The sequence below is a fragment of the Onychostoma macrolepis genome, chromosome 15 (assembly GCF_012432095.1).
Source record: "Onychostoma macrolepis isolate SWU-2019 chromosome 15, ASM1243209v1, whole genome shotgun sequence".
Taxonomy (NCBI): domain Eukaryota; kingdom Metazoa; phylum Chordata; class Actinopteri; order Cypriniformes; family Cyprinidae; genus Onychostoma; species Onychostoma macrolepis.
The window spans coordinates 16,583,367-16,608,722 of NC_081169.1; the positions used below are offsets into that span (position 1 = coordinate 16,583,367).

Genomic DNA, 25,356 nt, shown 5'->3' on the forward strand with positions numbered 1-25,356 from the left:
GTGTTGATCGAAGGGTTTAAGCAAACTGCACTGAATCAGGGGTAATTGTATTGTGGTGAGGTCTGATGTGGTGTGGATGTAGTCTCATATTCCTCTCAGGCATGCTTATGTGTGTATGTATTTGATTGATAAAAGAGGCTGTTTATGTGTGTGTGTGTGCAGCAATGGAGATCAACACCGAGCAGTGAAGTACAGCTCAGTCAGCCCATCCTGGCCGTTTGGAGCAAAAGGGGCTGTAATTATCCGGAGCCAGTCATCTCAGGAGGTCGGCTGGGATTTGGGGAATGTGTCCCCCTCCTCCACATCTCTGTCCTTTTCACCCTTCAACCCCATCGTCCTCCCCAGCAAAAGGGCATTTCTTCAGCTGGAGGATCACACTGCCACAGCAGAGCGGTGATGTGTGTGAGTATGTGAATGGTTTGTGAGCATGAAATCAATCACCTCTGGTTCAGATATGCATTATAGTCACATTTCAACCATAACTCACGTCATGGTGCAGCCTGCCAGAAAGCAATCTGCTTATGCCTCTGAGACAATGCCAAAATATCACAAAAATAACTTTAAATCAGTTTTATTGTTCTCTCGTCTGCTTCTTGCACTCGCCCGCTCTCTCACTTGGCACCATGTGTGCTTAATTAAATTGACTTTGAAGCGACGATGACATCATGATTTGGCTGTTATTCTTTTGGACGTGTTTGGACTTCTGGGTTCCCATGGAAACTCTGATGTAATGGCCATGCAGACTTGTTTTCAGGAAAACCACAGCCGACACGTGGTGAAATAGATGGGCTTTTGTTTTTTAGAAGGATCGGTGGTTTGTCAACAGCTATCTGGCAGATGAAAGCCAGACAGGGTTCGCAGGGCATTGGAGGACAAAACTTCAGACTTTAGACTGATGGTTTGACATTTTCTCTGTGTGAACAGGAAAAGTTTCAGTCTATATCATCACGGCTGAATATGTGGTTAAGGAACCATGTGCTCTGTAGCCTTAGTGGTTCGACCGGTGTGTGTTAAAGTTTAGACATAGAATTCATGATTTGTGGTAAACTTGACTGTTTACTGCATGTTTCCCACCATGCCTCATTCTCCCAAATAAGGACAGTCTGGTTATTTTGCAAAGGCACCACTGATAATAGTTATTATTGGTGGTAAGATTTTTAGGTCACACTTTATTTTAAGGTCCAATTCTTGCTATTAACAAACCATTAACTACAACATTTGCCTCAATAAAGTCTTAATTTGCTGCTGATTAATAGTTATTAAGGAAGTTGCTAAGTTTAGGTATTATGGATGTAGAATATGTGCTAAGCCTACTAATAAACAGCCAATATAGCATGCTAATAAACATCAAGTTAACTAGCATGCTAATAAGCAACTAGCTTGTTTGTTTCAGCTGCTAGAGGCATGTCAGTTAATTAGGCTGGTAGACCAGCTTAAACCAACTAAGACCAGCAAACCAGCACCAAAAGCAGAAATGGGGCATGACATGAAACAATCAATCACCATACACAGCCAATCAGATCATTTTTCTCTGTTTGCATGCTTTCTTGCACTTCTAATGCGCTGCAGCTGAAAAGCGTAAAGTTATTCACATATCTTTATTTTGACACTTCCGAAAAGCTTCAACAAATGGCATGCTTTTTTATGGTTTTCCTTGTAAAACTTGAGGGATTTGTCACACATAATTTAATTCCAAACTTCCACAATCAGTCTCTCTCCATCTATGTCTGTTGATTATATATTCTTCGATTCCAGTGAGCTTTCAATGTGGGCCACAGCTGTTAAGATGAAAACTGATTAACATTATATTAGAGCTTGTCACTTTATGGCATATTGTTGGGCTGCAATAAGGTATTAGTGGCTGTTCACACAGAACTTGTTTTTGCATTCCATTGCACTCATTTTCCATTGTTTTTCTATGTAAACATGTGCGAGACATCTTTGACCATTGTGCTTTCATATTTTCCAGCATCCCACTCACGACAAGGTGTTCTAAAAATGCAGCACTAAAGTTAACAGAAGTTCCGAAAACGTGTATCTAGACCTTTGTATTTTTAAAATTAGTTTAGCTATTGTATTATATTCACACTAGCTTGCTCAATTTTTTTTTCTATTCTGTTTTATTTTTTATTTATTATGTAATTTATACATGTACTTAGGCTTACTGAGACTTGTCATAGCACTTGCATATCATTGATCTTTTATTGATTTTGATTGCTTCCATTGTCCTCATTTGTAAGTCGCTGTGGATAAAAGCGTCTGCTAAATGACAAAATGTAAATGTAAATCTGAATGCAGGATTCAGAAATGTTTTCCTATTAAATGTAAATGTAAATCCTATTAAAAGTGACAGTAAACAGATTTATAATGTTACAAAAGATTTCTGTTTCAACACAAAAATGTATTCTGTGTTAAAGGCCCCTTAAGCTGATTTAAAGTGATAGTTCATCCAAAAATGAAAGTTTTGTCATTAATAACTCACCCTCATGTCATTCCAAACCCATAAGTAAGACCTTTGTTCATCTTTTGAACACGAATATAAAATATATTTTTGATGAAATCCGAGAGCTTTCTGACCCTTCATAGACAGCAACACAACTGTGTTGTGGTACTGTCGTGAACGCGTGTCGAAGACTGGCACGAAAGAGAAGAAGTGTTGAATAAAGTCATTATTTTTATTTTCTTTGCACACAAAAAGTATTCTTGTAGCTTCATAAAATCACGGTTGAATCATTTCACATGGACTGTTTTAATGTCCTTACTACGTTTCTGGGCCTTGAATGTGGTAGTTGTGTTGTTGTCTATGTAGGATCAGAAAGCTCTCGGATTCATCAAAAATATCTTAACCTGTGTTCTGAAGGTCTTACGGGTTTGGAACAACATGAAAGTGAGTAATTAATTACAGAATTTTCATTTTTTGGGTGAACTGTCCCTTTAAGGGGCTGTTCACATAGAACTCATTCATGTGTTAAAAAATGCAACATGAGCTTAGCAGAATTCATCCAATGCTGTCATATTTACATAGAAAACAATTGAAAAGCTGCACAGTACAACGCAGACCTTTTATAGCTTGTGGTAAGCATGCAGTGTTTGTTTGTAAAATAACAACTCTGGAGAAAGTTCAACATAATTACATGATTACTGAACGTGTTAAAAATCAAAACAAAGCAGTATTATGTGTCTTTCACGAGTAGATGTTTGTTTATCTGACTTGTTAATCTTGTACGAATTTGTCACAATGACTGTATACATGAGTAAGTTGAAATCAGACATAATCTTACAGTGTAATTTGGTGAGTTATATCAGAATTGTATGTCAGCAGCCATTTCCCAACACCCAGAGATCCCTGGGGCTCAGCAACTCCTTATGATGAAGTTATAGTTGTGTCATAGTTTTGTCTTGGTCACATCCTTCTCTCATGTCAGTGTTGCAATACCTGTGCCAGGTTATCTCTATCACTGATCCCTTCTCTGATAGAAGTGAACAGATCTTGCATGAGCATGTGAGGTCTTGCACTGGTCCTTCTCGATCCAAAAAGCTTGCCTGATCCATTCTGCTCGACTTCTCTGAATCACCACCATGTATCTCAGGATCAGATAAGGGCAAAAGGGAAGAAATGGTGGCTGCATTAGATACAATAACAAACTGCCAGAGAAAAGCACAACATTGTGCCATTCCTCCATGTGCCTGTTGCAGTTGCCGAGAGACATTTACAATCCATGCCTGATATGAAAGTCTGACATCATTGCAAGATGGAAATCATATTTAGAGGGCTGAGGGGGGATGAAAAAAACAGCTGCTCCGAGTCAGAAGCTTGCAGAGAAATTCCAGCAAACTGAGTCAGATATGTTGCAAGATTGACTCTTGAAGAACCTCTGTCTAAATCAAGATGTCTTGATGAAAGATTAATTGATAACCCGTTCCTCAGCATGGCATCTCATGTGTATGACATTCACTCACAGCTCTGTTATGTAAAGTTGATGAGCACATGCCCAGTGTGTACAGCTATAAATCACCTCCGCTCCCCCGTGGCTTCCAGTGTTTACAGTAAACAGTGGGCTGGAATGTAAAGTTATTTCAGTCCGTTGGCCAGGACTCATTGTAGTGCTTGCGCTACAGGCCGTTAGTCCAACTCAGAGCCCCCCTGTACCTCATTATGTGATTAGGCCTGTTTGCTCTGCCGGGGTTCTGTTGCAGCTCTACACTCATCCCTTCACCCACAAAAGACAAACACAGACTCAAGCACAACAAGCCCACTTCCTCCAGATCCATTATGTCCCTCTATTCACCCTAAACGGCAAACTCTTGAAATCAAATCAGCCCCCGTTTTGTCTATACACTGATTGATCATTACAGGACGCAAGGTCAGCTTGGAAAGGACAAGACTTTGAACTCTTAGGAAGTACAGAGGAGGATTCTCCAGGGAATGACCTCTTTGTTTATTCATTTGAAATGAGTTCAGCTATTGTATTTAAATGAGAAGGCAGGATTCTAAAATGTTTTGGCAGGCAACATTTATTTATTTATTTATTTTATACAGCAGGGATGCCTTACATTGATTAAACGTAGAGAGACATTGACAGCAGAGACATTTTTAATGTTACAAAAACAATTCAAAATATGAGGCAGCACAACTGTTTTTCAACATCGATAATAATAAGAAATGTTTCTAGAACAGCAAATCAGCATATTAGAATGATTTCTGAAGGATCGTGCGAGACTGAAGCCTGAGCAATGGCTGCTGAAAATTCAGCTTTGCCATCACAGGAATAAATTCCATATTAAAATAGAAAACAGTTATGTTCAATTTTAATAAGATTTCATAGTATTACTGTTTTAATGCATTTTTGATCAAATAAATGCAGCCTTGGTGAGCATTAGAGACTTCTTTTAAAATAATTGAAAAATCATAGCAACCCCAAACATCTTTATGTTTATACAATTCATATATTTATTTAAAAAGTCTAATATTTTATTATATTTGTAAAATATTTTAAATAGTAAATATTAAATGTAAAATAATAATAAAAATATTATAGGAATTTTAAAAAAAAAGTAATATTATTCAAACAATTCAATTACATTAGATTACACTAGGAAAAGTACATTTCCTAAATGTCCTAACCAGGATTCATGCAACAAGAATTTGTGTCTGCATGATGCAACAACTTTCTATTTCACAACACATAAGTTACCCAAAATTTCACTCCTAATAATTGTACAATATTCATCAAATAATATGTACAGACTGCATATGATTGCATCACATGGCGCAGCATTTTCACATTTAGCGCGGACAGGCAAATTACTTGCCGCTTGAAACTTGTTAGGACATTTTAAACCGCATACTGTGATGCTTTACAGTGTAAACAGGCACTTAAACCTTAAGAGTGCAGTCTTTATCCTGACCTCAGCCACCACTCTCTGAACCCAGCGAAAGTGAGATAGAAAAAACAAAACAAAAGGCGTGTCTGTTCCTCTCTGATATAGCACTGCTGAGACAGTGGGACATGCTTGAGCTGGAGAAATGTGAGCAGTGGCCTTTATCTGTCAGGAGGGGAAAAAAAGAAGAGGAACAGAGAGTGAGAGAGAGCAGAGACAGAGCACTGTGTTGTGAAAGTGGAGATTAATACAAATACAGTGGAAAGAAGGAGGGGGAGCCGGGATAAAGTGGAGCTCTATCTCTCCTCCTCTTTTGTCTTGTTCCCTCCCTCTCTCTGCTCCCTCCCCCGGGCTGCAGGAGTAGTAGGAGGTTAACGTGACTGTGAGAGCTGTACTTTAATACAGCACGGCGGGCCGAACTCACACACTCAGACACAGTCACAGCTGAGAAATCACACTGAAACATAAGGTCTGTAAACACTCACAATTTTTATGTTTTCTACTTCTAAGTTGGGTGAGGTTTAAAGATGTTTTTTATTCATTAGATTATTAAACAAAGTTTGTATCTGACTGAGTTTTGTCTTCACAGGTTAGTCCCTCTGGATTTCTATGTGGATCTGGGACTGTAAACTATTTCAAGAGGGAAATATCAGAGAAAGATTTTAATTTGGTGTAGGACTGTAAAGGAAGGTACCTGGACTCACAGCGGAGATGGATGCAGGCCCGTTGGCATCTGTGGCCGAGGGCTCTCCGGAAGGGGAGACTGTGTGTGCCGCTTTGGCCCGTTATGAAACCACATTGCGGGATGCGGTGCGTGAGATCCACGTGGACGTCAGTGCTTTCAAGCTGGGCATTGAGCGGAGACTAGAAGAGGCCATTAATGTGAGCGGACCTCTGGGCCGGGCCGTGGCACAGCTGCAGCAGGAGAACCGGCAGCTCAGGGGTCAGTTAGAGGCCCTGACCCGACAGGTGGAGATGCTGACGGGGTCGGTGTGCGACAGAAGCGCACTTCTCACTGAAGGATCGGTGCCACCACAGAGCAACAGCAGCACCGTGGGACATCAGTCTCCACCGTCTGCGGCCCCCAGTGTAGCAGCTCTGACTGGCTCCGCCAGCGGCTCTGCCTCCAGCCCCACTGCCACACGCTTCTCCAGCAGAGCCACCTTCTCTGTCACCAGCAAAACTAATGTGAGTAGACATTTGCGAGAATGTGTTTAAATAGAAGCGTGACCTCAAGAGAGGTCATTTCGTAGAACTGGAAAGAATGAATTGAAGTGAGGAACTTTATGTTCGAAAACTAAATATTTAGACATATAGAGAGAAGCCCGAAGCTGAATAACGTATACAAACTAACTGAATGTTTGTAAGGGCAGAATTTGTCTCAGACCTTTGGCGCAGTCTCTGACAAATGTGGGATGATGTTTGGATCAAGTGACAGATAGTTTTTAGGCACAGCAAATAAATAATTCGACAACCAAGTAGTGTTTTTGCGATGCTGACTAGATACTAATCAACTTGCCAAATTAATATCAATTTTATAGTCACTTTATAATCAGAATTTAGAGTTGGATCTATTTTATAAAATTAATGCATTTTTTTTTAACTGCAAAGGCGGCTTAGAAACTGCATCTGAAGTGGCTTAAATTCTTGAAAAGAGGCTGTTTAATGCTGCATAAATACATGGGAATTAAAATTACAGGAGTAATGTTATGAAATTGAGGCTTAAAAATAATTAAATTAACAATATGAGTTGATAATTAATGTAGGATTTATGGAATTAAATTAAGGTAGCTCTGATGCTGCATTTAATTTAGACAGAAAGCAGCATGTTTTATTATGGCTTTTATGCAGCATTGCACATAATTTGGAGCAGGAACAAATCTGCCTTCACTCGGACTGTGTAAAGGCTCCAGATTTTTGTGAAATGACAAATTTAAAACAAAAAGTAAAACAATCACTTTAAAATGCCCAAACAACCCAGATGTTTTGTTCACATTAGTACTGATCAAACCAAGATGATTTGAGCAGTTTTAGCAGATGTCATTCATTCATAGCATGCTTTATTTGATTATGTACATTTCATAGATTGTATATTTATAGTGTAAAACCTCCTGAGATGCAGTTCTTGATATGATGGATAATGGCTCTATTCAGGATTACAGGACTACAGCTTTATTTTGTTTGTGGAGACTGTCTGTTGAGTTGAACCTGTCAGCTTTAAGCCTTTAACAGCTGCTGCTTGTGACAGTAAAACTCAAATGTCAAGCAGTCGTCACTCATTACTTTAGAGCTTGTGTTCTAGAGTATAAAAATACTATCATTTGCATAGCATGCAAATTACATTGGCTTGTTTCATAAGGTCTTGTTTTAGACTTTGTAAGCGGTTTTTCTAAATCATCATAATTGTAGTAGCAGGGAGTGCAGTTGATTTTGGCTGTGAGCGAGAGTCAGTAGAGACAAGGAAGGCTGTTATCTTCCCTGCCACATCCACACCTGCCAACCACATAATCAGAGAGCTACGTTCTGAGCTTGTAAAATACTCAGAGACTGTTGTGGCAGGTCTGCAGAGCACTCCCTTTCAGGCTCAGCCTGCAGGAAAAAGTGAGCGAGAGAGAGAAAGACTGGAAAAAGACAGCGAGACTCCACGTGGGGATGTGTGCTGGCCTGCCTCCACGTGGCTGTACTGAGAGCACCTGCAGATATCATGAGTATCACTCTTTATCTCACGCTCTTCCTTCTAACTCCGTGTCTGTCTCTGATTCTTTCAGAGGCCTGATGTACTTTCCGTTCTTGGGAAATAACAGTTTATCCCGGGCTCAATCTCAGACTGCCGCCACTGTATCTGAGGCATTTCTTGTTCTTGTCTCTCAACTATCATTCTGTCTCACACGAAACACTGTCTCCAGTCCTCTTCATTTATCACTCCCTCTCTGTCTTTCTTTCTGTCTGTCATTCTATGCTTGGCCTCTCTCACTACAGTTCATAGTCCTCTGAATTTGAATTTAAATTGATGTAGCTAACAAGATGCGTATATGAAATTTGAATTTCAATGTAAAGAAGTAGAATTAAAATAAATTCAAATTCAAGGATTAAATAAAAAGATAAGATTAAAAAACTAAATACCTTAGTCAAGATTTAGAAGATGGAAGGATGAATGGATGGATGGATAAATATTGATGATAGATGGACAAAACAATGAGAACAATGGATAGATAGATAGATAGATAGATAGATAGAAGATGCCAGGTATATATGTTTTTGCTGCAACTTTACTGTCAAAACTTTAAACACACATGAACTGTATCATCCTGTGTTCCTCTTCCTGTCCAGAGTTCAGGCGACCAGCAAATGCTTTTGCTCTGCCCTCACTGTGTGCTGTCTCCACAGAGGAGTCCTGCACTGCTGTTGCCAATTACCGCTGCATTTCTGCGGTTTCAATGGGCCATTGTGTCGACATTCTGCCTCATTTGAAGTACACTGGGTGAGTCAGGATTTAAAGAACACCCAGGACACCCTTTCTTTGTTCTGCGGGATGTGGTGTAGATATAGCACTGCCGGACTCTTCTGGAGTTTCTCGGGTTTGAAGGACAGGTGCTTAGCTGGGAACCACACCTGTGGAGCATGGTCCCACCGCACGTTCACATTTGACCTCGAGCACAAAAAAGCCTCTTGCCCTCCATTACTGCTGATGTGAATAAATTGTTTAGGGGTCAGTGGGTTATCTTTGATTCTACTGTGCTTCAACATAGCCACTGCATTGTAAAAGTCAGACACTCCCATTGGAGCGTGTGTGTGTGTGTGTGTGTGTGTGTGTGTGTGTGTGTGTGTGTGTGTGTGTGTGTTCTGCTGTGCTTCTCCAGGGCATGTGAGGGAGAGAGAGAAAAGATTGGGGTGGGAGGAAGATAAGATTTGCACGGGTGTTATCTGTGGTAACTCTGTTAAAGCATGCTCAAAATCTCAGAGAAAGGATATAGACACACACAGGCGCCCACAGACACAAATACGCTAACAGAGGCGCCCACAGACACAAATACGCGAACAGATATTGCAGATATTTAGTATTAGACATAAACTCAGTCGATTTCCTCTTAGCTTCATGCTGTCAATCCCAAATAATGAAGATTATCCGGCCTGGATTTGGCCTCTGGATCCTTGTCTAAGAGGTTTTTATTGATTTTTTTCTTTTTCTCAGCTGCTCTACATTGCGCTTCAAGTTAGCAATGGCATCAGCGTAGATATTAACAACCGTCTTCTAGCATCTTGGTTCGGGTTGTTAACCTAGTTGACAGTGGGTTTCACAAATCTGTCAACTAACTATTTTGTGTTTTAGCTCTCTTGACAGTATTTTAGAGCTCATTTTTAACCGTTTTTTTGTTTTTAAAATCAGAGTAGATTTTAGCGGCTGTCTTCTAGCATCTTGGTTTGGTTGCTAAGCTGGTTGACAATGGGTTTTTAAAATCTCTAAACTAACTATTTTGTGTTGTAACTCTCTAGATGTTTTGTTTTAGTAGTAGTTTTCGTCTTTTGATGAACATATCCTTTAAATTTAGTCAATATTTCATCAAGATATAGTGATTTATATTAGTCAGTTTTACTCAGATAAAATAGTGTCTAGTTTTAGTTTAGTTAAATCACATTGATGAGCAAGTGCAACATATACAAAATATATTTAAACATTTTATACATTAAATATGCAGCACTTCAGTTTAACAGTGATTTTTCTCTGTTCAAATTCATATTCTTTCAAGACATATCTTAAAAAAATTATTAGTGCATTATAAATATTTTTCATCAACAGTGTGTTTTTAATTATTGTCATGGTGCACTTATTTGACCTCATCTTCGTTTTACCAACAAAATCCAAACACCCTTTGTTAATGGTTTTCATCAGTAATCTCAGTGACAAAAGTCAATCCGCACATCTTCTCAGAGAGATTGAATCATCTGCATTATGGCATTAACATCCCCCACTAGGCTTGTTGCAACTAGCAGAATTTGCACCATTTTCTTGAGACAAACTAGCCCTAAGAATAGATGTAATGCACTTTTTCCACTGTGAAGACAGCATATGTACTATTATTAAAGTAAATAAACTGTAAATTGTATAATATAAATTTGACTTAGGAAGTAGGTAACAAATGAACATGTATATTGTTTTTGTAGAGGAGCTCAAAAATGCATCCTCATATCTATCTTTTCAGTGGGTTGTCATATTGCAAGTATTTTTCAATCAAGACGTTTTAAACTGGCAAAGCGTTAACTTATAGTTTTGACATACACTGTTCACCATGTTATGACATAACCATAAACTTTTATGCTTTCTGTGACATGTTTATACACACCACACATCTGTAGCGAGGACCGTTTTTCCTCTACATATACCCCATGTTGCCAAGCTTCACCAAATGACCATAACAGCACTTCAAATCCCATGTTTGGCTCTAGCAGTGTGAGAAACACCCGCCTCACTTTGACTTGCCTCACCCCAGAGTGCCAGTACATCTAGTTTTCACCCATCTAATATTGCCAAAGTCGAGTTGTTTTTAAAACGGTCCACTTTGGTTACATGGAGCCCAGAGGAATGTCGTTTGATCTGACATGCTTGGCTTTAAATTCGGTTTTGATGTTGGGAGTTTTCTAGATTTGGACAGCCTGCCAGGTAGCCAAGTAGGCTTCCAAAGGCTTAAAGGCTGAGCATTTGTTTGCAAAGATTCACTTAAGCGTCCACATTTGCGAGGCTGCTGGACTCCAAGCCTTTATTTATGAGGCAAATGCGTATGAAAATGCGCCTGTATAATTTTACGCCTTGGCAGGAGGGTTAAAGGAGCTTACTTGAACATACTAGCATGTGTTTGTTTGCATGTGTTTGTGTGAGATATGTTTGACGTTTCCAGCTCTGTGCTGGCCCGAAGCCAAAGCACTCACAATGGAACAGATCATTTAATCTCCTCCCGTTGCCCTGCCTGGATCTCCATGTCCAGCACAGATTCCTGGCAGAGAAGAAGGAGTAGAACAAAAAACCTTTGCACAGCTATTAATACAGTAGAGTGCAAGAGAGAGAAAGAGGGCGAGAAAGAGGGAAAGAGTGAGGGAATGTGAAAGGGAGGGTGGAAAAGAGAGAATAGATTGTGGATGGGGGGCTAGAGAAAGGCATCCAGCCGCTCCCATGCTGCCCCTGGCTCTCCTAATTACTTCCAGACAATGCCATGTATTTTCATCTCCGTGGTTACAGGTTAATAATTCTGTGTTTACAGGATGACCTCACTGCCCTTCAGGAACCATTGTCCCACCTTGTAGGAATGCGTAAGGGCCAAGATTGGGAGAAGTTAGGTGAAGAGGTTCTAGTTAAGACCTTGCCTATCCACCCTATATAGAGTCGCATTACTTCCCATGTGTGTGTCACTGGAGTACAAGGCCATTTGTGTCTCAGTTGGTGCTAGAAAGTCTAAACCAAGTTAAGCTCTTAGATTTTGGGTGCAAACTCTTAAAATGGTCCATTTTCTCTCTCTGGCCTAAGGTGTTTGACCACTGACCCAGGTTTGTGTTCTCCATGTGCAGGTGGGGCTGTATATGTAGCGAATCCCTCTGGGCTGCAAACCATCAATCATGCTGCAGCGAATCATGGTTGAAGTGCACTTGCTGCATGGTCATGTAGTTTTAATCTGAAGAGGTTTCTCAAGAGTCTAGGAGCTCCTGCGTCAGAACACACACGATTGTTTATAGATGAGTAATGTACAGTTCGGTTCCAAGTGCATTTCCCACTATGAGGATGTTTTGGTAAACCAAAAAGGTGTAGAAATGTTTTGTTAGGCAACCTAAAATGTACTTATGTGGTAGCATTTAAAATACCAGGTGGGCGGTAGCAAAGTTAAGTCATTTTGTGTTTTTTTAGAATATCTCAACTATATAATATTTTAATTTCTGGAAACTTTAGGAAACTACATTTCGTAAAAAGATGTTCCAGAATTCTGATTTGTGAACAAATCATTCTTTTGAGTCAAATCCAATTGAACTAATCCAGAAATAACATGAATTAATTAATCTGTGAAATCAAGCGATCCTCTTTCAGCCAATTCTTTTCAGTGAACCGTTTCACAAACAGCACTAAATGATTCATTTGGGAATTCCAGCACCAGTTAAACTTACTGATTCAGTAATCCAGTTTGAGCACATCTTAAGCTAACAAATCACTTAATTGGTCTTGTCTGACTCAAAACGGGCCAAGAATTGTGAGTAATCCTCAAAGCTTGAATATGCTGACTCCTAATAATTCATAATAATGTCAGACTGGACTCTAACCAGTATTTAATATGACTGAATAAACTTGACTACATTTGGTTACACCAATTAAATTAAATTAGAAGGTCAGATTCAGGGCTTGAATTTATATGGCCTGGAGGACATCAAGGATTTTTTACAATTTACATTTGTGAATGTGGGAGTATGTGGGAGTGAAAATGAAACACACCCAACTCCCTGAGAAATCAGGAGGAATTCTTGTAGTTCACATGCAGCTGAGTGTTCAAATGCCTCTGCACAGGTTTTCTTTCCATTCTTGCTTCTGTTAGAAGAAAGAAATTGCGGGCTTTGTGGTGCTTCGAAAAAACAGGTGTTTGGGCCTCTTTCTTCACAAACACTTGAGTTTGTGAAGGAAATTACAGAGCAAAGACCCTCACAAACCAGGCATACCATCCCTGTCTGTCTCAACTTTATAGACTCTACCTTTCTCTGACTTTTTAACAGCAGGAAAAATGACCCTTAAATTACTATTGGCTTAATTGGGGGACAAATATTTCTCTTCAGTCACGAATGATTCTTTTGTTTTTCAGACTGTAGATTTATGCCTTAAACAGCATCACCTCCGCTTTTCCTGATCATGACCCTCCTGCTCCAAAAGTGAGCCCAGCTATTTGTACATTGGAAAATATAAATAGCACTCTCAGCATGGCTTATTAATACCAGAGAGGGCCTTGTGAGAGCTGGCTATCTGTAGGATTTGAGTGACAGGGGCTGGAATTAGTCCTCTGAACCCTCCAGAGTTCTCCCACAAACATGCCCTCTATTGTTGTTTATGTTCCATTCCATTCCCCCGCCACCACAACGTTCCAAGAATCTCAAATGTCACACTGAGGCAAGAATATCCTCTTAGATACATTTAAAATCAGACGCGCACACACACAGCGCTTCATCAAAACTGGCATTCATCTCTCAGATCATACACAGAGCAGCTCTCTGTTTGCTCTTGCAGTCACAATGCTCAACTCCTATTTCACTCACCATCAAATCACTTTGAGATTATATACAATACAACCTTGTGATTATCCACAGAAAAATCTTCCTTTATACACCCCAGCATTGCACAGGCAGGCTGCCAGAACGCTGGGGAAATTCTTATTTTGTCGCAGAGGGACATTTAGACTCACATGAAAGGTTTTCTGTGTGGGGAGTCCATTGTCTGAGCGGACTGTACATAGTAACCGCATTTAGAGGCATTCGGCCTATTGTAAGAAAAAAACAAATGAACTGAAGACTCCTTAAGGCCTTTTCTTGTCTTCTCACCTGCAGGAGTGATTACTGTGTCTCTGAAGGGGCTGCATTCAGTACTCTAGTGGTCTGTTTTGAATAGTCTGAGAGACGACGCTGTTGTCAAAAGCACCCTTATTGTCTTTGAGTGTCCTCAGTTATGGAGGAACAGCACATACAGGAGATAAGTACACATACTCCCTGAGGACAGAAGGATTGACTGTCCAATTTTTTTTTTCCTCTTGTGTGTGGCTAGAGGACTCGTTGGGCTGAACAACTAAACTGCCATGTTGATGATAATTGATACTGAAAATAGTCTTTTAAATGAATCAGTTGAACCAGTTCACAGCAATAGCATTGAATGATGATTCAGTTGTGAATTTGACTCATTGAAGCAGATAACAACTCAATGATCTGTTCAAGACCAGACAGCAATGTCCATTTGAATTGTTTCACAAATAACATTAATTAGTTCATTTGTGAATTTGACTGATTGAATTAATGACTTAATTATCTGCTTGAGACTTGCTCTGAGACCCAGTGGCTATGTCCGATATCTGAATGAATCACCGATTCTTTTCAATAATTCATTATTGACATTAATAACATTAATTCATTTGTGAATTTGACTGATCCAATCGCAGCATTTAACAACTCATTTCAATGTTCTAGTCAATGCCTGACTGTGTTGTGCAGTTTATGAACAAATCTTTCTATTGAGCCAATTATTTTCAAAGAATCAGTTGAACCAGTTCACAGATATGAAGGAATGATTCAGTTGTGAATTCAGCTGATCTGATTGCATCAGTCATCAAGTAAGCAATTCAATGATATGTTTGAGACCAGATAGTGATGTCTAATTTGTGAATATCATTCTTTTGAGGCCAGTCTTTTCAATGAATCAGTTGAACAAGTTCACAATTAATTAATTTGTGAATTTGACTGATCCAGTTGCAGCATGACCAAACCAAAATTCCCTTGATCTTATGACATATGAGAGGTCATTGTACCATAAAAACATGATGTAAGTTTCAGAACTCAAACTTTGTCATTAGTCTAAAAATATTTTTGAAGGCAATCTGCCAAGACGACAGTTTGTGGAGTGTTCTACTCTATGATGTAATAGTTTAGATAAGCACCGCCTCCGCAGCTTTTGATAAACGCCAGCTTCTACAGCACTGCCTGTTTAGCGCCGCCCACCGATTTGCACATGTAGTGTTTACAATAGAGGCGAGCGCGCAGGTCTATGCAGAAACCAAACGTTAAAGATGGCTCTGAAGACAAGAAGACACTGTGCAGTGCCAAGCTGTGGAAAAAACATTTTTTGCATTGCCTTCCTTCTGTTCTGATCCCAATCATAGCAGTGGGCGTTTACTTCAGAGTCTACAATCCATCACGCCTATTCAAACTGAGCGTTCTGATGAGGGGGGTCAAAAACAGGACAGAAAATAAACTATTAATTCAAAATTTTGATGTTTTTTGATGTAAAAATATTGATAACATTGTAAGTGGACTTCAGAGAACAGTAAAATAAAAAAACAGAGGCAGTTCATCTCCCCTTTTACTACTCAATGATCTGCTTGAGCCTTGATCTGAGACCCAGTGGCTATGTCCGATTTATGAATGAATCACCGATTCTTTTCAATAATTCAGTTGAACCAGTTAAAAATAACATTAATTCATTTGTGAATTTGACTGATCCATCTCAGCTGATCTGATTGCATCAGTCATCAAGTCAGAAATTCAATCATCTGTTTGAAACCAGGTAGTCCAATCTGTGAATATATCATTCTTTTGAGACCAGCAACTCACTGATCTGCTCCAAAACCTGATGGCATTGTCAGATTTGTGGACGAATCATTCTTTCAAGATTAAAGTTGGGCTGAACAGCTAAATGATTATCATGATAGTACTTTAATAGGTTTGAAAAATAAAAGTAAAATAAAAAGTAATGTTATTATAGCAGTGCAATACTATGCTCGATTAATTGATAAATTAAAAAAGATCATCGATTATCAAAATAGCTGTTAGTTGCAGCCTTAGTCTAAAGTGCTTTTCCACATGTTCTGTCTCACCTCCCTATTTCCTGCACTTGTTTTATTGCTCCTCTCTATTAATGCAGTGACGCATTCTCTGGGATGGGGAATGTGTTGTTCCTGGAGGAAAAAAGAGCAACTGTGGTGAGTGTATGCGGTTCAGTGAACATGAGATGGGTGTGGTTAGATTCCCCCCTACACCTCTTAATTTAGCCCAGAGGCCAAGCAGCAGGTGACCTCTGTGCCAAAATAGTGTCTGAACCAATGCATTTGGAAGGAATTTCAGATACAAACCTTAATGGCTGCAGGCAGTGTTTTTTCCAAATTCAGGCTGTGTGAAAACACTACAATACATGTTCGCTATCACTAAACAGTCACATGTCTGCTGATATCCCCTACAGAGACTGACACATGACGCAGTCCAGCTTTGAAAACCTGCGTGTTCAGCCAGCAAATCAGAGTTGGATATGTTTCATGGTTGGGGTGAATTTTGTCTCCCCCTGTCTCCTTCTATCAATGGGACAGGCACCGACCGCACGCCCCTCTAGCATTCTTTAGATGTGATGTCACCTGGCCCCCAGTTCAATTACTCCTTGAGTCTCACTAGAAATTTATTTCTCTTTTAAAATGCACTGATTGCGTGCCTAGTTTTTATTCCCTGTGTTTTTGTATTTGCACTCATAAATGAGCACTTCCTGTGCATGAAGGCACATTTGTTTGCATATTAGCATGTGTTTGCATGTACTAGTGAGGGTCAGGCTGCACACAAAGGAGCTTTTTAAAGCCCATTGATACGCTGCCAGGTAATTAATGACAGTGCAAGAGACAACTAAACATGCACAGTCATTCGTTTGGTTTGTTTCCAGGCTTTAAACAACTAGTCCACCACCCTCTTAGGAGGCAATCTGCTTTTATAATGGTTAGCTCATTGCAGCCGAGGCCAAACATCTGTATCTGTATAAGTATTTGATGGTTGAGGTCTGAAGGAAATGAAGCAAGGCGGTGACCTTCATGTGTCAGCGTGTAACTTCAAGGCACTTACGTTAGCATGTTGTCTTGCATTTAGGTCAGACAGAAGAGTGCATAGAGGGCACAAGTGGCTATTAAAGATTAAAATAGACAAGCAAAGCAGCCATATCTATTGATAAACCACATCAGCTCTGATCCAGAGCTTTGATTTATTTTTAAAAGAGACTAGGCTTCTGTAAATATCACTGGACTCCATAGTGATTTCATAGTGAACTCATCAATCAAATGTCTTTGATTAGATTACATCATTCACTTGCTTTAACAGAATGTGACCTTCTGAAGAACTCATTTGAAGCCACTTTGGCTCTTTTCATGTCTCTGATTAGAGTTTATTGAATAAGCACATCATGTGTCTCATGTTCCTTACCCTGTTTTTGTGCTTAACAGTTTGGGACTGTGCCTCTTGAGAAAGATACTTGTTTTTTAAGGGCTTGTTTTAAAGCTGTTTATTTATAACCAATTTATTGATAACCAAAAAATGCTGATATTAAAATTCCACATTGTTTTGTCTAGCAATCATGTTTAAATGCTACAGATGACTTTAGGCATTACAATATATAATGTACAGTATGAAAAATCATTCTGAGATCTGCTAAAGATTACATTTAACAGTGTTATTAAATTATTAGTCTTTTTAAAGATTAACCATAAATGCTGCTTCTCAGAGTGTTGAGCGAGATGAGCCCATTGAAGTGGATCCAGCACCAGTTTCCCAAGGCTTGGAGAATGGACACTTATCCTCAGCAGGTATTACCCATAATTATTTCTCGAAACCACACAAAACAAGTCTCAACACAACGGAAACAAGCCACAATACAATGGAAACAAGCCGCAACACAACAAAATTAGCAAAACACAACGGAAACAAGCCGTAACACAACAAAATTAGCAAAACACAACAAATAAGCCGCAACACAACGGAAACAAGCCACAACACAACGAAATTAGCAAAACACAACGGAAACAAGCCGCAACACAACCAAATTAACAAAACACAACGGAAACAAGCCGCAACACAACTAAATTAACAAAACACGACAGAAACCCTTGCTGAAAAAACAATAGAACCCTGCCCAAAACACAATAGAAAATGTAATGGTTTTAATGGTTATAATGGGAATTTTATTGGTTTTAATGGAAACTATGATGGTGTCTACTGGTATGTGATGGATTCTATTGGTGGGATGTTAAATTCTATTGGAAAAATTTCCAAAACACACTACAAAAAGGAATTTTGTAATGGTTTTACTGGAAAAAGCTAATGGTTTATAATGGTATTTTAATGGAAACCATTAGAATTTCTGTGATGGTTTCTATTGGGCTTCTATTGTTTTTTTTAGCAACACAACCAAATTAACAAAACACAACAGAAACAAGTGTAAAAACTAAAATAGTTAGTAGTATGAATGGGACATTATACTGCTTCAATTAAAAGTAACTGACCACAATTCATCATCTCTCCAATCAGAAAACTCCACTATGCCTTTGAGGAGAATCTCACCACCCAACGGTCTGTCACAGGAGCACTCGGCCCCCGTTTCAATGGCGATGCCACACCTGCCAATCACAGCAACCACCAAAGTGGCTGACTCAGCAGTTATGAAAAGTCCCGAGTCACCTGGTAGCCCGATGCAAGCCACGCCGTCAGCCATCACAGATTCACTGACAAACAGTCAGCCAGTCACCAGTAGTAATCAGCCACAACTAGAGTCTCCTGTTAATGCAGGTATGACTCTATCATAACTTCACAAAGTGAGGCTACAGATGAGTCTTTCTGCTGTCATCTCCTAAATGTGTGTGTTGGTCTTGTGGTTACAGTACCGTCTGTGAAAACATGGGCTCCGACTCCTGCCAGGACTATGGGTTCTCCACGGCTCAGTGGTAGGACAAATTCAAACGTTCTCTGTGACTCATTTAAAAAGCAGTGCTTTTATCATAAAGTCTGTCTAATTGTTTGTGTTGCTACATGTTTTGTCTTACAGAGAAAGCATCTTCGGCTCCAACCAAGTCAGTGACTTACTCTGGGCTTTTCCCACACAGTACAGACAGGTGGGTCGAGTGTGAATATGTCTTAGTGCAAATAAAGGTTTCCACCGAGCAAGATAGTCTTGGTAACACTTTACAATGAGGTTGCATTTTTTTATCATTAGTACAGTAGTTATCATAAACCGTGAACAAGCGTCTTTTTGTAAATCATTTATTTATCTTGGTTAATGTTAATATCTATATACACTACCGTATAAAAAAATACTTTTATTCAGCAAAGATGCATCACATCAAAAGTGACAGTAAAGATATGTATAATGTTACAAAAGTTTTCTATTTCAAATGAACAATGTTCTTTTGAACTTTTATATTCATCAATGAATCCTGAAAAAAAAAAAAAAAAATTAGTTTTCACAAAAATATTGCACAGCACAGTAATATGGAATGAGCATGAAGACAAGAGTAATGGCTATTGAAAATTCAGCTTTGCCATCACAGGAATAAATTAATTACATTTTAAAAATATATTAAAAATAGAAAACAGTTATTGTAAATTGTAATATTACAGTTTTGTTTTTTTTTAATCAAATAAATGCAGCTTTGGTTAGCATAAGAGGCTTCTTTTTAAAAATTAAAAATATATATTACCGATTCCAAACTTTTGAAAAAAGTGTATACTAAAGCATTTCTTAACACTTCAGGTTGTATAAAATAACATGATGTATTGAGAACATATGAAATAACAATGGAGAGTAATATATTTATAAATTAGCATTAACTTACATTAATGCTGTAAAAAAAATTGCTAATTTTTAGTTTATGATACATGATTATTTATTGTAAAGTGTTATCAGTATTGTATTTTTCTGTCCTGTGGTTTTATTTGTAAAATATATTTTGTTTGCCTTTCTAAACTAAATTCTTTTTTTTTTTTAAATGTTAAGTAATGTAACATATTTAATTAAAAGTGATGCTGTCTACCACACATCTGTGGGCGAGTTAAATCTGGTTTCAAGCAGACAGTATCCCTAGTAAAAACATAAATTAGGAAAATGGTCATTTAAAATGGTTACAGGGATTATATTAGTCTCCTGGCTTTGTTAAAGCCAAACCTACACCCTTGGATTAGACAACTGGGAAATCTAAAATGCATAAATAATTTTATCATGAAGTGTTGCCAAAAAAAAAAAAAAAAAGTTAATATTGCACAGAACTGAAATGTTTTTGGGCCATTTTTTTCTCTTTGTATCAGGAACGTGGATATGTCAGGAGATTTATCCTTTGGTAGAGGTATTGAGCGCAGACGGGAGCTTGTGAGGTCCCAGACTTTACCTCGAAACATTGGAGCCCAGGCTCGCAGGTCCATTTTTGAGAGGCTGGACACTGAGAACAACAGGTAATGGAATCATCTGCATGTTTATGCAACCTTTTTTTCACGCTCTGAAAATCCATCACAATAAAAATCTTTTGCATTGATCTTCCCAACTAAGTCGACCCAAGCCTGTGGATTCCAAACCGAAGCTGAAACGCTCTCAGAGTTTTGGAGTATCCAGTGCTAGCAGTATCAAGCAGATTCTACTGGAATGGTGTCGATCCAAGACCATTGGGTACCAGGTAAGACATTCATGCATCATGGGATTTATCTCAAATCAGCAGAAAAAAGGGGGCTTTGCACACATATAGTGTATTAAAACTATGGTTTTTAACAACACTTCAGCCTGATAAAATGAGGATTATCATGCGTCAAAGGGCTTCCTATACTATTATTCTAAAGGGGTCATATGATGCTTTTTTAAAGATCCTTATTTTGTGTGTTTGGCGTAACACACATACTGCGCATAACTCCGCATTTGAACAGTCAATAGCAAATACCTAAACTAATAACAAAACATACTTACAGTCGCTGATTCAGAAGCGCCAGATTGTCATAGCAAAGTCGGAATTGACCCTTTTTTTTTTAGAAATACCCTTTGTGCACAGCCAGCCCTGTACTCTACTAGGTTCACAAAATGTTCATCCATAAAATGCGTTGCACAAAATTCGAACAGTTGTGCTGTTCTGTTGTAAACAAATCTTAATCAATGATTTCTAATTGCATCTACTTTCGGAAGGCCAAATAAAGTGCTTTTGCATAGAAACACACAGCGTCTCCCTGACACAGCTGCATCAACACTACTGCGGTTACCGAAACCACGCCTTCTTTCTTTGCATGCACATTTGGGCGGCATTACGCATATATTTCCACATCGTGACGTAGACATGTGGGGGTGTGTTTGAATGAGGCGTTTTAGCCCGGTCTGGATCAGCCTTCTGTTTTAGATAGAATAAATCCTTTTGTGGGAGACTTTGAGCTTTGTAACGCTACAGATCTTATACATGCACAAACAGCTACATAACACACTAAAGAAAAGGAAAACAAGAAATTGCATCATATGACCCCTTTAAGATTAGCACATTATGAAGTGTTATTCTCTCTATTAGCTTTATTAGCAATGAAAAGAGAGTGAATGAACATTATGTGTGGTATTAGTGTTCCATATATTCTGCCTGACTCTAGTGCGGCTTTGCAAACTAGCCCATGTGGCTTTAGTTAGAGATAGTAATGTAATGGTCAAGCCTAATTTAGAGTCAACAGAGAGCAGTACGTAAACATGAGAAGCAGAGCAGACAGCTGACAACACGCATGACGGTTTCCATTTCCCTCAGTGACAGACAATGTCTGAGCCTGTCAGATTTGCCAGCTACGGATGAAAAATGAACACCATTAAATGATGAGGTGTACAGAAAATTCCAGCATATGAAGATAAGAGCCAGACAACAATAAAACATCTGCTCTGACTGCCACAAGCACGTCTGCAGACTCTCAAAGAAAATTATTCTTCTTCTATGCCTGTCGCTTACCCACGGTTTAAGAGAAAATAATGCTAGAACCTTCTTTTTCAAATTTATTGTTATTCATTATTATTATTCACCTAAGATTTATTATATTCTTAAATTAAATTGATGAAAAAAAAAAAAAAAATTCGGCACACTACTTCGGCAAATTAAATGAAAATAAAAATGTTGGCAACTATCTAAAAATAAAGTTTACGTTTTTGATATATATATATGAGTGTGTGTGTGTGTGTGTGTGTACCTACCTACCTACATATATGATTCAGGTGTGTGAGGCATAGTTATATTTTTATATATTTTTTTAATCTGTATTTTTTTATACAATTATTTTGATGGAAAATTACAAAAACAGGCCTTTGGAGTAACATGAACATGTAAGAAAATATATGAACCTGACTTTGACTTTGTGTTGAAGGGTATGGGAGCAAAACCTCAGTGTACTGTGAAATATAATAGCTTCACTCTCTCCCATTAATCTGCAGAACATCGACATTCAAAACTTCTCATCCAGCTGGAGTGACGGCATGGCATTCTGCGCCCTGGTCCACTCTTTCTTCCCCACAGAGTTTGACTACAACGTCCTGTCCCCTGCCGACCGCAAACATAACTTTGAGCTGGCATTCAGCACTGCAGAGTAAGTCACTGGAATGGAGGCGATTCTGTTCAGCATTTTCACAATAGCATTGAGATGTCAACACACTTCATGGTGCCTTAACCTCTTAAAGTTGAGTAGTTTGTCTTACTGTCATCCCATCACACACTGAAAAGGGTAGATGACCGGGGGGGGAAAAAATACACAATTAACAAGAAAAATAATATATTCACTGCTGTTCAGAACTTTGGTGATTTAACAAAATAAATTAATACTTTTATTTAGCAAGGATGCATTAAATTTATCTAAAGTGGCATTTATAATGTTACAAAATATTTCTATTTAAAATAAATATATATTTTTTATATACTTTTAGCATTGTATTGACAAAATTATTAAACAGCACAACTGAATTCATCATTTTTAATAGTAAGAAATCAGCATATTAGAATGATTTCTGAAGTGACTGTTTGAAAAATAATATTTCACAGTATTACTTTTTACTGTATTTTTGATCAAATACATGCAGCCTTCTTAAGCATAAGACTTTCCCCCCCAAAATCATTAAAGAAATTTACTGACCCCAACATCAGTATATTTTTTTCCATTGTGTTAAAGCGATATTCTGTCATTTTGTACTCAACCTCAAATTATTTCAAACCCATAATATCTGTCAAGCTCCAAAATACACAAACATCTGCATAAAAGTATAAAAAACAGGTCATTCTTGTAAAAATCCCCTTTTACATTCCACAGAAAAACAAAAAAAGAAAAGTTTGTAATGATATACGGGTGAGCAAATAACGACAGCATATTCATTTTCATTTAAAAGCTCTAATAAAGTATTAAAAGTCTTTAAATAGGAATAGACCGGACAGATGAGATGTGAACTTAGCGTGACCCGACCCAACAAGCTGAACAAAATGATTCCAAAATACAAGTTGACACAAATCATCTGCAGTTGTGCTCCACATCACTTCACAGTACGGCACAGAAGATAAAGTTACTTAGTTTCCGATGCGTCTGAGTCTAGGGTGTCCGTAAAGCACACTTTAAACCACTAATGCATGCCAACAAATCCCTGTTGAGCTCCAAGGAACCTCCCCTTCCCTTCGAACGGCATGACATCATGCTCCTGCAACTCCTGTGTCCCAATTCCCACATCCTGAAATATTCACATAGACCTAAAACTGCACTACCAGCGTCATCTGAACATATGTATTACACTTATCATATTAACTTTAATAGTCAACGGACATGGAGAATTAATAAAAAACAGCTATGCACGTCCGCCCCTGTTAAATCTGCTTCTCTCTATTTCCAGGAAGAAGGCTGGCTGCGATAGGCTCATTGAAGTGGAGGACATGATGGTGATGGGAAGAAAGCCAGACCCCATGTGTGTCTTTACTTACGTCCAGTCACTATATAACCACTTGCGCAAGTTTGAGTGAGATCTCGGCCTCTTCAGCCCCAGCTGAACACTCTGCACTGTCCTCTGCTGGACAAAATTGAACTCTGATATAGTCACTATAGTATGGGGTTGCAAAATGTCTATGGGAACCCACACCATTTCAAGCATGATGCTTCTGCGGTTGCATTTTAGTCAAGAAAAGGTCATCGACTATTTATACAGTCCTTTGAGACACGGCTTTTGTGTATGGCACGCTCTTTTTAGAATGGTGGCCTCTGATTTATTACTAAACAGCTTGAAGTTAAAGGAATAGTTCAGCCCAAAATGAAAATGTACTCATCTTTAGGTCATCCATGATGTAGATGAGTTTGTTTCTTTGTTGGAAATAGATTTGGAGAAATTTACTTCTCCAAATCACTTGCTCACCATTGGATACTCTGCAGTGAATGGGTGCCGTCAGAAATTAGAGTTCAAACAGCTGTTAAAAAAATCACAATAAGTAATTCACATGAATCCAGGCCATCAATTAAATAAAAAGGTGCATGTTTGTAAGAAACAAATCCATAATTTTCAAAATTTCAAAATTTTGCTTTGTCCAGTGAAAAGGTCATCTTGTCTGAGTCAGGTAAGAAGATTAAGCACCCTTTACAAGCAAAAACAGTCCAAAGCAGTTCTAAACCAATATGTTGGTGGATTTTGATGTGGGAGGACAACAGCTGATGGATTTTTTCACTGGAAGGAAGTATTATCATGGATTATGCACTTGTATTTTGGCCAAAAGTGATGAAGTCAAGTTAAAATGTTTATCACAAACATGCAGCTTTATGATGTTAATATAGACTGGAGTCATGTGGATTATTGTGATGTTTTTATCAGCTGTCTGATGGCACCCATTCACTACACAGGATGCATTGGTAAGCAAGTGATATAATGCTAAATTTCTCCAAATCTTTTCTGATGAAGAAACAAACTCAAGCGTAAGTACATTTTTCTTTTTGGGGCGAACTGTTATTTTAAATTCAGTGGATTATAGAGCCATTTTATAGACTGCAAAGATAGAGACATAGAAATCTATTAGTGGATTTCATACTTACTAATGAAAGATAGAGCGAAATAGGATATAAGGTACAATATATATCTTTTGTTCTCAAATAGAATGGCACATTTTTTATAACTATTTGTCTTTTTTTTCTTTTCTTTTTTCTAATTTTCAGTGGCATAAGAGCAACATTTCATATGCCACCCTGAGCTGCACGTTTCTGGTTGTCTTTTATACTGTGTTTCTGTAGCTTTGCCAAAGCTCAGATACACTGGTGCATGTGCAGGAAGTACAGTACACAACATACAGAATGCACTGGATCTGCGTTATAACCGGAAATGCTGTAAACCTGGTTAAACAAAGCTGGACTCTCAAGAGTGAGCATCACCAGGGAGTGTGACATAATAAATGTTTTTTTTCTTTTGAATGCTTTTGAGTCAACGTAATTTTTGAATGTTTTATT

At 38.5% G+C, this 25,356-nt stretch overlaps 1 protein-coding gene across 1 annotated transcript; it reads left to right on the forward strand.

Moving 5' to 3' along the window:
- Window positions 1-5,718: 5,718 nt before the first annotated feature.
- Window positions 5,719-25,320, forward strand: smtnl (smoothelin, like). The gene is made up of 10 exons (XM_058744709.1): window positions 5,719-5,851; window positions 5,972-6,570; window positions 17,636-17,717; window positions 18,439-18,696; window positions 18,789-18,851; window positions 18,953-19,019; window positions 20,209-20,352; window positions 20,447-20,570; window positions 22,334-22,485; window positions 23,768-25,320. The coding sequence occupies exons 2-10, from the start codon at window positions 6,094-6,096 to the stop codon at window positions 23,892-23,894; spliced, it is 1,494 nt and encodes a 497-aa protein (XP_058600692.1). The 5' UTR covers window positions 5,719-5,851; window positions 5,972-6,093; the 3' UTR covers window positions 23,895-25,320.
- Window positions 25,321-25,356: the final 36 nt, after the last annotated feature.

What these genes read in the sequence shown, in the direction of transcription:
- smtnl (XM_058744709.1), top strand. Translation starts at nt 6,094, where the DNA reads ATGGATGCAGGCCCGTTGGCATCTGTGGCCGAGGGCTCTCCGGAAGGG. An exon ending in CTGTCACCAGCAAAACTAAT is followed by an intron (nt 6,571 to 17,635) that starts GTGAGTAGACAT and finishes GCTGCTTCTCAG; the next exon opens with AGTGTTGAGCGAGATGAGCC. An exon ending in CCAAGACCATTGGGTACCAG is followed by an intron (nt 20,571 to 22,333) that starts GTAAGACATTCA and finishes ATTAATCTGCAG; the next exon opens with AACATCGACATTCAAAACTT.